Source organism: Urocitellus parryii, chromosome 4, assembly GCF_045843805.1.
Source record: "Urocitellus parryii isolate mUroPar1 chromosome 4, mUroPar1.hap1, whole genome shotgun sequence".
NCBI classification, from domain to species: Eukaryota; Metazoa; Chordata; class Mammalia; order Rodentia; family Sciuridae; genus Urocitellus; species Urocitellus parryii.
Genome location: NC_135534.1, coordinates 198,367,406 through 198,379,974, shown reverse-complemented (window position 1 = coordinate 198,379,974; position 12,569 = coordinate 198,367,406). Strand labels below are relative to the sequence as shown.

Sequence of the window (12,569 nt, the reverse complement as noted above, 5' to 3'; positions counted from 1 at the left end):
AGCGCGAGCGAGCGCGATCGAGCGAGCAAGAGAGGCTAGAGGCCTCCAGTGACCAGCTTCCTTCAAATAGGTCCCAATTCCCAGGGTTCCATGCAGCTATCAATGGCTCATTAATCCACAGATGAGGTCAGAGCCTCATGACCCAATTATTGCCTGAAGGCCCCACCTCTGCACCTTGCTGCATTGGGGACCATGAGTTTCTGGGGTCATTCCAGACCCGAACCATAACCATCTGTATATCCAAGGCATGATCCCTCCTGGCTAAGCCCTTGCTCTCCCTAAGAACTGGAGAGCCCTGGGAAGGGTAGTCTGTCCCTACCCAGAAAAAATTTTAAAGATGTCTAAATGTAAATACATCCACCCCTCTCTTTGGCCATTAGATGAATCTGTGCCTCTTCAACTATTACTCCTATTCCCCTGACATCCATCCTCTACAGCCCAGCAGGCAGAAAGGTCCCCCTGAGTGACTCTGGATCTTGTCATTCTCTGCCTTCAAAAGCTCTAGTGGCTCCCTGTCCTCCGCCCCACCTACACCTTCTAAGGTTCCGTCTGCCCCTGCTCGCCATCTTCTTGCCCACCAACATCCCTCCTGTTCCAACCACTGTGAGACCAGTATATTTCTCTTGTTCAGCTTTTATTGGTTGTTTTGTTTTCATTCCTTAACCACAGAAGCTGTTTCTCTTCTCCACTGTTATTAGATTCTCTTCCTTCTCACGACACACGTCCTGTTTTTTCATCTTGTCTTTATCTCTTGAGATTCAGTTTCCATGTCCCTTTAGCAGTGAGCCATCCCTGACCACCTGATAATTCAGGTAGTATTTCCCAATCCATTATTCTCCACACAGCACCCCTTTCCTTTTGATCACAAGTTCACGCAGTAATCCAAAAAAATCCATGTACCTGCTGTGTGCCAACTGCTTGCCCATGAGTGTGGTTGGGCGAAATGTCTGGGGCTGGGAGGTTGGGGAGGCTTAGATTGTAAAGGACTGTGCAGGGGACATGTAGTCAGTACACCTCCCTGCAGTCACATGTCAAGGTCGAGCTGAAATGGGAGGTAACCTGAATTTCTGGGAACCATTTTCCTCCACTCCACTCTCCTATATCAATGGTGGATCAGGATACTTTCCCGCTAAGCCCCAATGTGGTCCCATGTGGCCTTGGCTTCCCTCCCACACAGGCAGCCTCCTTGTTAACTGAGTTGGCCTAATTTGCCATTGCAGGCTCATGTAATTTAAGGTAGAACACCCTCCTCAGCCCTAGTTAATTATTCATGAATTTATCTTCTTAGGATGTGGACAGAAGCATTTCTTCAAAACCATGTATCACTCTGGATTTCATTATATTTAATCTATTTTTCTTCTCTTCTTCCCTCTCCCCAGGAGAAAATAATGAATGACAAAGGAAAATTAATGTTGTCAATGCTGATTGTCTCAACTGTGATTGTTGTGTTTTGGGAATATATCAACAGGTAATTATGAAACATGATGAAATATTGCTTTGATTCTGTTTTACTAGTTACAGCCAAGTTATCAAGTAAAGTTAAGATTGAGATTAACTGAAACCATAAATAATGGGGCCCACCCTTCTTATCTTCCTGGATCGTTGTTAAAAATCACCAGGCTCCCAAGTGACTTCGGGGTAATTAATCATCTTCTTCCTGCTGTATTCCCATTATTTTGACATTTATACTGGTGGCTTGATCCAGAAAGAGGAAAATCAATTAAGCTCCAAATGTGATCTGAAATGGTTTATATGATTAGATAAAGAAATTATCTTAAGAAATTCAGACAGGAATTCCATGAGAAATCCACCCTGAATTTTGCAATCCTAAGATATCTGTAGAGTTTAACAGAACAATTTGAGTTATTGACTTTTGCTCAAAAATACACACTGAGTTGCTGGTGATTCATTTGTGCCTGGCTGAAACTTCTGGGTCTCTCCCTCTCTCTATCTTTAACTCTGGAGAGCAGAATGAATAGAATGTTTTTGAGTTTTCAAATTCATCTGTGGACTACTCAAATATAAGAACTACCTCTGTGCTTTTGAAACCACCTTGCCTTGGAGATTCTAGCTAGAGAGGCTTCTGACCCAAAGTCTCCACATAAATACAGAAATGTGTGATGCTTTTGACTTGAGATATAATGATAAAGCTCAGCCTTCAGTTTCCAGTAAGTCCACTGTGCTGAGTTGTCTCAGCACCATTATTATTTTCAGGGTGAAATGTTTTAGTGGCCCTCAAGTTCAAGATGGCAGCCTGGTGTAACATTTGAATATTACTTTTAGACATCAAATTCTAAGATTAAATGAGCCAGCAGGACTGTCTTTGCTACTGGAAAAAAAAAAAAAAAAAAAAAAAAACTGCAACTTTGGGTGCATCAATAGCAGGAGGAATCTCCAAAATGCAGAAACAAAATCTTCAGATGTGGACAGATCTAGCCACTTCTAGAATGTTCTTTTGTTTCATTCTGAATCACTAATTTTAAGGAAAATAGGACAAGCTTAAGTGTGGTCAAGTTAAAAGCATCTGGAAACTAGGTCTTTTGAATTGAGGAAATGAGTTCAAAGAAGAGATGACTCAAAGTTAGGTGTGGGGACCTCCTCGGTGGCCTTGGGAAAGTTACTCAACTACTCTGTTCTCTGGTTTCTCTACCCTTAAAGGTAGGGAATATAATATTACCTGCTTCATTGTGATTAAATATTATTGTGTACAGAGCACCAGGTTCAGTGGCTGGACTTCATAAGCCTTCAATAAATGCCAAATGCCATCACCAGCATCTTCCTCTTCAGCTCAGGCCATTATAACAAGATGCTATAAATTGGGGGCCTTAACAACAGGAACTTACTTCTCCAAGTTCTATAGCTGGGGAGTCCAGGGTCAAGGCACCAGCTGATTTAGTTCCCATATAAGGGCTCTCTTCCTGGCTTGCAGACAGTCACCTTTTCCCAAAACATCCACAATGATGGACCGCAAGCAAGTTATAGTATCTCCCTCTTCTTATAAGGACACTAATTTCATCGTGGGGCCCCCATCCTTATTTAATCTAATTATCTCCCAAAGGCCCCACCTCCAAATGCCATCATACTGGGGATAGGGCTTCGATACATAAATTTTGGGGGGACATGAACATTCACTTCATAACAGTCACAACCATCATCATTTGCTGCTGAGGGCAAAACATGACAGGGGATTTTGACCGAGAGAGATGACTCCAGCAGTCACAAGCAAGAGAACATGAGCCCTTTGGGGTGCTTGCCGGAATACTTGCTTGGCTGACAGTTTGTCTCTGAATCTGAATACTTGATTGGATAATTTTGCTGGATGTTCTGAATTGTAGCCAGATTTGTACTTCCATATTTGGGAACCAAAGTCTTAAATGTGTATATTGGCCTTGGCCTCTCAGAAAGGGGGTTATTTTTCAGTGCTGGGCATGTTCTTTCAGCACAGTGGCTATAGCAGGTTCTGACTGTTCCTTGGGGCCATCTTCAGGCACCTGGACCTTGGCTGCATCTTTCTTTGATGTGCAGAATCCACTTGTCTGCAAGAGGCTTCAAGGGAGCAGATGGTTGCCATTTAAGAACTGGTCATGAGATAGTCTAAGGTGACCTGAGGACATTACCCTGAGAAGGATGGGTGGCACTGAGTTCGGAACAATCTTAAAAACAAATAAATTGAACACATCTACCAAGTAGTTAATCGAAACACTGTTGTCAATAAAGCACTCTGAGAGAATATCACCCAGGACAGCATTTGATTTGAGGCCTGATGGAAAAAAAAAATCTTAGACTTAAAAGTTACAATAATAGTGATGCTGATGGCATCACTGCTGGCTCATTAAATCTTTTGACAGCAGGTACTAGTTTCTAGTGTGTGTGTGTGGCATCATCTCCAGCTCTTATCCTAGTCCTGCACAGTTGGTACTTTTCCAAGTTTCCAGATAAGGACATGAAGTTCCCAAATGGTAAAAGTTAAGGTTCAAGATCACATTTTAGGAAGAGCTAGGTCTCAGGCTGTCTGTAGCTCAATCACTTACCCACTATACAGCCTTCATTTAGTTGAGTCTCCATTTTTCAAGTGACAGAATGGAGACCAAATAGGTGAAGTGTCTTTTTAGTGAACTTATGTCCCTGTTGTAACTAGAATTCAGATCTCCTGATCCTTTGTCCACAACTCCTTCCGGAGTTCCTCATCTGTGCCGAGTGATATGAGGGATGGCACATGGGCCATTAGAACTCCTGCCCTCCAGGTATGATCTGAATGGGGCAACAGGATGTGGGGATAAATAACCAACGCTACTAAGTGGAAGAAGAATGACAGAAGTAGAGAGTACTTGTGATTGCTTATGCTTTTCTTCATGGTGCTTCTTGGAGTATGAGGTTGTGTAGCCGTGTGACTATGTGACCAAGGTCTGCCTTCCCTCCTACATTATATGTTCCACAAGGTTGAGGACTGTACTGGTCTTGGCCAATGACCTATCCCAGCCTCCCTGCTTTCGTGAGTTGAAGAAATGCCTTTGGGGACTGCGCTGAGGAAGGCTGTGCGCTGGGGGTGGTAGTAGGCCTTGCCACTGATGCTCTGTTTTCTGGGTAAAGATAAATCCTCAGTGAGGAGTGGCTGGGCCAGGGTGCGTCCACCTTGCAGGCCTTCTTCACTGCCAGACAGCTGCGTAGGCTGCAGGAGGGGACCTTCTGTGGAGCTTCTGCCCCTCAGTGAAGCCACCCCTGAGCAATGGAGAACTGATTGTTTAAAAAAACATCTCCAGATGCCCTCTTCCCCTGGAACTCTGGAAGCAACTCCAAGTGGAAATTCCTATTTCCACTGGGTATATCTCAGAGGAAGGTGGAAACTGGGAGAAGCTAGAACCCGGCTCTCTACTCAGCCCAGGGCTCAGTGATAATGGTTACAAAATAGCCTTTCTTGGAACTAAAAGTAACATGATGTTTTTATTTCTCCTTTGCTTTTAGCCCAGAAGGCTCTTTCTTGTGGATTTATCACTCAAAGTAAGTGCTTTGAATTCTAGGTGTCCATTGGCTGACTCCCATATGTGCTCTCTCACCGTCCGCAGTCTCTTTGCACCAGCCAGTGATGTGCTCAGGCCAAAAAGGGGAAAGGGTCCTAGGAATCTGGGGCTCTGGATTGTATTCCTCCAGCCCCCAGACTTGTCTTTATAGAAGCACAACTTGTGTTTTGCCTTGAGTTCTTATCAAGGGCCTCTTTAAGTGGTGTTATTTGGGGGAATATTCCTGTTTCACTGAGAAAAAGAATCTGGGAGATAATCTCCATCGTTCTTCTCTATATACGTTGTCTAAAGAACTGTGTAAGAGCAAGAAAAAAAGTTTGGGTTTTTTTATTTTTTGTTGTTTTAGATATATATGACAGTAGGGTATATTTTGACATATGATCCATACCTAGAAGTCTGGGTTTCTTGATGAATTAGTGTGTATCCTTTTTAGAAATTTTTTTCACTTTTTTAAAATACATTTATTTGTTTATTTTTATGTGGTGCTGAGGATTGAACCCAGTGCCTCACACATGCTAGGCAAGCGCTCTACCACTGAGCCACAACCCTGCCCCCCCCCTTTTTTTTTACCTTTTTTAAAAAGAAAATGAGAGCTGTGTGTGCAAATTTTTTAAAATTAATTAATTATTATTTTTTGGTACTGGAGATTAAACCCAGAGACATTCACTGAGCCACATCCTCCAGAGCTTTTTATTTATTTATTTAAATTTTGAGACAGGGTCTCACTAAGTTGCTTAGGGCCTCACTAAGTTGCTGAGGCTGGCCTCTAACTTGGGATCCTCCTGCCTCAGCCTCTCGAATCACTAGGATCACAGCATGAACTACTACAACCAACTAAATCTTTACTTTCCTGTCTTTGGCTTGGTTGCCAGGAAGCTCTGAGTGCATGTTCTCAGCAGTTTGCACCTGGTATTAGTTCTGGTTTTTATCCTTACATTCCACAAGACCTTGGTGAATTGCTCAAATCCACTCAGCCAATATCTCAGCTGTAAATTGAAAATAAAGGTAAAACTTTTATTGGGGATGACCAAGGTCAAGTGCAATTACATACCTGGGTGACTAAGTCAAGGTATCAGATGATTCTTGAAAATATGCTTGGTTTTTTATTCACACTACAACTCATTACAGTCACTCTCAGCTTATCAAGCTCTTATCCATATGGTATTTCATTCAGTCTTCAAAATTATCTTCATGGCAGGTTTATTATTGTTATTAAAAACACTTTTCAGAATAGAAAGTAAAAATTCAGAGAGGGAAAATTTCCTACCACAGTCGTACAGCCGGTGAGTGGCAGATCCGGAACTCAGGCTTGTGCGTTTACAGTGGCCCCCCCTTGCCCTCTTTCTCCCCTGTCCTGCTAGGGCTCACTGGATGAGTGGAGTGCCGGGCTGCCCTGGGGACAGCAGGCCGAGGGGTCTTCAGCTCTCTTTCCCCCATTCAGCTAAAGGATTTCACTTTTGTTTTCCTTTTCTGAATTAGCAGCTTAAAATTATTTTTTTAAATAATGATCTCTGCTATTAAAAAAAAAAAAAGAAGTTTGGGATCCCTCCAGTTTGGGGACTGATCATTTTCTAAAAATGTTTACATTCTTTTTCACTTCTTAGGGACCCAATTGGTGACGGCAGCACTCAGAAGGGCTGGTGGTTTCCAAGCTGGTTTAAAAATAGGTAAGGAGGGGCTGGGGATGTGGCTCAAGCCGTAACGTGCTCGCCTGGCATGCGCAGGGCGCTGGGTTCGATCCTCAGCACCACATTAAATAAAATAAAGATATTGTGTCTGCCGAAAACTGAAAAATAAATGTTAAAAAATCCTCTCTCTCTCTCTCTCTTTCTTCAAAAAAAAAAAAAAAAATGGGTAAGGAGATCAGACTATGGATATGTTTGTCCATCCAACCAACTTTTGTGGAGAATTTGGTTGAAATGGCTCCATGTTCATGACTTTTCCAGTCACTTATATTTCTGGCTTATCAAAATTATACAAGGAATCCATTTTGTGGGTGGGCTAGGACATTTAATTTCCAGCTAACTTAAGGATGAGGCGTGAATGGAAGTTTAAATGGAAGGAAAGAAAATCATAAACCGAAATGTTCTTAGGAGGGCTATTTTAACAAGTCTCCCCTGTCCCCTAAAATAACCCAAGGGTTATTGGGTCATTAAACTGCTAACTGCCAACTTGCAAGGCTAATAAGAAAGACGAATACTGCGTGTTTTCATCTCATGTATGTTCTTGTGAATAAATGCCTAGCATCATGAGCCTATCTCCAACCAGTGCACTTGGTACATGCACCCTCTGCCTTGGGACATGTTTCATGAGATTGTCCCCCACTGCCCTGCCACCACACACCACCCTCCTTGCCTTACCTGTCTTTCTTCCCCTTTGTACTCAGGACCCACAATTACCAGGGAAATGAAGAGGAGGATATAGAAAAAGGAAAAGCGAAGAAACAAAGAAAGGAAGATGAAGAGCTTCAACTGTGGGACTGGTTTAATCCGAAGTAAGAAGTGTGGCTCCTCATGCAGTGGTTCCAGGGCTCACCAGGAGTGGAGCAGGCCGTGCAGGCAGCCCTGAGAACGTCCCTGACTTGGGAGAAACGGTCTTAGCATTTAGCATTAGACTTTAGATAAGACTTTAGATAAGAAACAGGGACCTAGGTACTTTGAATCTACTGTACTGAGCAGCACAGTAATTCTGACGGTAAATGGCCAATGGCAGCCAACCAGTCACAGAATATTAGTGCTAGAATGGGTTCTTATAGGCCAAAGATATTGTGGAAAGCCACAGGATTGGGAATTGGGGGGAAATTCTGAGATTAAGTTAACTCATTTTTTAAAAATGTCATGGAAGGGCTGCTGTTGTGGCTCAGCGGTAGAGCACTCACCTAGCACTTGTGAGGCACTGGGTTCGATCCTCAGCACCACATAAAAATAGATAAATAAAACAAAAGTATTGTGTCCACCTACAACTAAAAAAAATTGTTTTTAAAAAGTGTCATGGAAGGGCTGGGGTTGTGGCTCAGGGGTAGAGTGCTTGCCTAGCATGCCCGAGGCCCTGGTTTGATCCTCAGCACCACATAAAAATAAATAAAATAAAGATGTGTCCATCTGAAACTTAAAAAAAAATGTCATAGAACCATAAATTCATTCATTAAGCAACCATATAAAAAATGTTTATCAAAACTTACAATGTGCTGGGTGCAGTAGTGCACACCTGTAGTTGGGCTCAGGAGGCTGAGGCAGGAGGATCACACGTTCAAAGACAACCTTAGCTACTTAGCAAGACCCCAAGCAACTTAGCAAGACCCTATCTCAAAATAAAAAATAAAAAGGGCTGGGGATGTGGCTCAGGGGCTAAGTGGTTTGGTACCTAGGTATAATCCCTGGTACCAAAAAAAAAAAAAAAAAGAAAAGAAAAATTTATGATGCTGCTGAGCATGGTAGCATCATTGCTACCATGTAGTAGCTGAAATCCCAGCAACTACAGAGGCTGAGGCAGGAGGATTGAACATTTGAGACCAACCTCAGGAACTTAGACACTAAGCGACTTCATGAGATGCTTTCTCAAAATGAAAAATAAAAAGGACTAAGATGTAGCTCAGTGGTAAAGTGGCCTAGATTCAATCCCTAGTACCCATCCCACCAATCAAAACAAAACAAACCAAATCTTATGATGTGCTTGTTGGTACTTCTCAAATGGTCAGTAACTATTCATTTGTGTATTCAGAAACTAGCTTATTAGATCAAAACTAGCTTTTTAAAAAATTAAAATAGAAGACCAAAGGGTAAGTATTATTTAGTGGAATTTTTGATTCTGTATATAAGAGTATGTGCATGCATTTGGTTGTGATATAAAATGTATTTTATGAGTTATTGTAAAAAATATACTGTGGCAGACATTGTCTTAGGCACAGAAGACAGGTGAAATCTCCCAATATGGTTGTATTCAAGAAGATCAGGGTCTTGGGTTCGAGTCTCAGCACACACACACACAAAAAAAAAAAAAAGAAAAAGAAGTTGTTGTTCTTCACTTGGGTCTTGTATGTGGGATAGATATGAAACTAATATTTGCCAAGATTGGTAAGGAGATGTGATCAGTGACTGGCAGGATGTGGTTTGGGGGCTGAGGAGACGGAAGTTTTTCAATGTGACTGTGAGACCTGAGAGATTGGTGGGTGATGATGTCATTGACCAGGAAAGGGAATTGAAGAAGGAATGCCTGAAAGTTCAGAGAGGTGACGAGCTCCATGAAGGCTGTGCATGGATCCATGTGCTTATGGGGCATCTAGACAGAAAGTCTCAGGGTTTCCAGGAGCCAGTGGAGGGTGTGGATTGGAGGCATCATCAGACTACCTGCCAGAGGGATCTGTGGGCTTGGATGAGGCCACCCAGGGAAAGGCCATCTGACATTGGCATCCAAGTAGCTGCAGGAGGAAGAGGTGTTCAAATGGAGGAGCAGGGAGACCAGTAGGAGCAGGAGGAGGTCAGGAGGGACCATTATCCATTCCTGTGTGAAGGACTGTGGGTTCCGGGGACTGAATATGTTGTTGCAAGTCTGTGTATTGTTTTGGAGTAGAAGATTCATGCCAGTTTGGAAAAGATGAGAATTTTGACTTCTCATCTGTCTTTTGGTGAGTTGGACAACAGGGTAGCCACCCATGAGATGCTGAACCACTACTAGAAATGTAAGAAGATGGAAGCATTCTATTTTGACAAGCCCTTTAGATCAGAGAACTAAGGCCCCAAAGGGGCAGGCAGACTGGATGAGACAGAAATGGTGACCAAGCACCTTCTAAGGAGGATTGGATAGTTCTACTGTGGCCTCCTGCTCTGCTGAATGGGACTTGGAAGGTGGGGGCCAAGGCTGAATTGCTAGGGGAAGAAAGGAGAGAGACCACGGCTGCCAGCTGTCACTGTGTCCACACTCTGCCATGCATGGCTAGACCTCACCTCCAAATGAATGGCAAACAAATATTTAAACAATATCAGTCTGAATCAGCACCAAATTAAAGCCTTCTTGGGCCACCAGTCTATTTCTAGCATAATTGTATGACTGGATGAAATAATTAGCAAATTTCATATTAGTGCATCCTTTTCTGTGAAACACCTCAGACATATCACAGTGTATCGTGCAACCTATTTTCACGGCATAATCTCCTACCTTGCCTCCTCATTTTCTTCCTCTCCATTCTCCTTTCTCAGCCTCCTTGCTAGGGCCATCTCCTTCTTCTCAGCTATCAGGTATTAGTCATGGGGCTAAGTGTACCTTCTTCTCTTTTCTTTGTGCACCATGTTCCAATATATTCCCTTCCATTTCCTTGGCATCATACTCCACCTGTGAGAGAATGACTCTCACGTTTGTATCTTTAGCGCAGATATTTCCTCTAAGCCCTGACTTGTGTCTACCTGCCCACCTGGCATCTCTGCATGTCTCACATGACCCAAATATATTTCTCAATTCCACCCCACCCTTGTTCTTCTCATTTCCCATCACAGTAAATAGCTCAAGTCAGAGGCCAGGAGATGTTTTCCTTTGTCCACCCCATAGTTGCTCCCAAATCCCTCCCACATCATTCCCTTCTCTGCACGCCATAGCTGCTATCTCTGTTCACATTGCCATCAGCTCTTTTGCTGTCTTGCTGTTTACCATGCTGCTGCTTAATAGGTGGTGTGATTCCACCTCCTTTTATACCTACTTCATGGTTCATTGAATTTTAATATTTTCTCTAACCAACCCTTGGGTACCACATACATGGATCCATAAATAAAGACAATTAACAAGCCGCCAATAACCTAGGAACATGTGTGTTTTGGTTGCAGAAACCCTATTATATTTCAGGAAGCTTTTGGCCTATAATGATGGAACTGTACACACAGAGGTCACACAGTTGTTTGGAAGGAAGACCTTTGGGCAGCTCTTTGCTGGCATTTCCCCCTCCTTTTAGAGCCCCATCCTCATTATCTTGGATGTTTCTGGCAATTGACATTGTCAAAGACAAGCTTTTGCACATGTGTGGGTTTTCCTAAGTCGCCTCTTTTTCGAGGCGGGTGGGGGTAGTGAGTTTTCATGATTGAGACTCCTTAACGCAGAGCTTCGCCCAGGAAGCTGATCCCAACCTCATCCTCCCTCTCTCCCTGCACCTCCTCTTCTCCACTGCCTTCCTTACCAGGCTGTCATCTGGCTGTTAGTCAGGGTCACCAGTATATGGGAATTGTCAGTGGATTTGAGTAATTAACAGCTGGGAAATAGCACACCTTAATTCTAAATTAAACATTAATTTTTAATATTGCTACTTTTTCTTCCTGCCTGAAGGTATCCTTCCCATCCAAGTAATCAAACTGGATACTGGGTTTCTGACTTCTTTTTAGAAGATGTGGTCAAAGTGATCCTGCAGTTGAGGAGCACGCACTTGACTATCCATTGGGACTGTCAAGATTCTCAAGAGGCAGGACTGTTCTCATTTCCCTCATCCCAGTACTTAGTCCCAGTTTGGCCCTTTATATAAATTAAATGACCAAAAGCTTAGTCCCCTTCTCCTTCTCCTAGCCTTACTCCCTTTATTTGTAAAATGGCTGATGACAGCACCCACTTCATAGGGTGGTCATGGAGATTAAATGAGAGAGCACGAGCCAAGTACTTGGCCCCCAGGGGCACAGTAAGTATTAAATAAGTGTGCCTGCTCCTCTTTTTCTTCTGTTTTCACTAGTTGTATTACCTGATTGATTACCAAATGTCTGGTTCACATACAACAAGCCTTAGCAAGAAGGCTGGGCTAGAATTACCGAAAGATCTTGCACAGGCTAAAACGAACACTGCAGTGAATGAGGTGGATGCCTGACAGAACAAGGAAGCTCAGGTTCAAAAGCACTGGCAGGAGAATAATGAGCCCTATGTGCATGTTTACATTGTCTTTTTCTGTCTGGGGGCAGGTTGAAATTTGTCATTTGACAAAGCTTAGGGTTTTACAGGACTAAAAGCACCACTGGAGCAAAGTCTTGAGGGCTGGTCTCATGTGACCCTGCTGAGGCTGTTGGGAGAGGCCAACAAATAGCCTGCAGAGGGCCAGGTCTTCACACAATTGCTCTACCCTTCAGCAAAGCAGAGTTTTCCACGCTGAGCCTGATGAGCAAGGCTAGGTCATGTTAAGTTTCTAAAATCAACAACACAAGAGTTCATCGTTTTCTAGTCTTTGTTGTTGTTGTTGTTCTAATTAGTCACACATGACAGCAGAATGCATTTCAACTCATTGTATACAAATGGAGCATTTCCCAGTTTTCACTGGTGAAAATACCAAAGCTGCTGAGTGGACGTAGTGTTACCTTCAGACCAGGACAAAACTGGGTTTAAACCCTAATTTCTTTAGCACAGCAATTAAATGTCTAGGTAAGAAACAATATAGGGTGGTGGCTCAGAGTACCTGGCTCTAAGATTTACCCCTTTATAGCTGTGAAAGTACTTAACCTTTCTGTGCTATAGATGCTTCATTGGTAAGATGGAAATCAAAGTCGCCCTGTCTCAGAAGGATGAACCCTTTGCACAGTGCCTGGTCACACAGGA

General features: G+C 43.0%; 1 protein-coding gene across 3 annotated transcripts in view; it reads left to right on the top strand.

The window, feature by feature from the left end:
- Positions 1–12,569, top strand: part of Ggta1 (glycoprotein alpha-galactosyltransferase 1 (inactive)) — a 64,198-nt gene that overhangs the window by 43,773 nt on the left and 7,856 nt on the right. For all 3 annotated transcript variants that reach the window (XM_026410358.2, XM_026410356.2, XM_026410359.2), the window contains 4 exons: positions 1,380–1,468; positions 4,963–4,998; positions 6,623–6,685; positions 7,405–7,512. In XM_026410358.2, coding sequence (XP_026266143.1) covers positions 1,389–1,468; positions 4,963–4,998; positions 6,623–6,685; positions 7,405–7,512 — 287 coding nt within the window. In that variant the 5' untranslated portion in view covers positions 1,380–1,388. The remainder of the gene's footprint in view (positions 1–1,379; positions 1,469–4,962; positions 4,999–6,622; positions 6,686–7,404; positions 7,513–12,569) is intronic.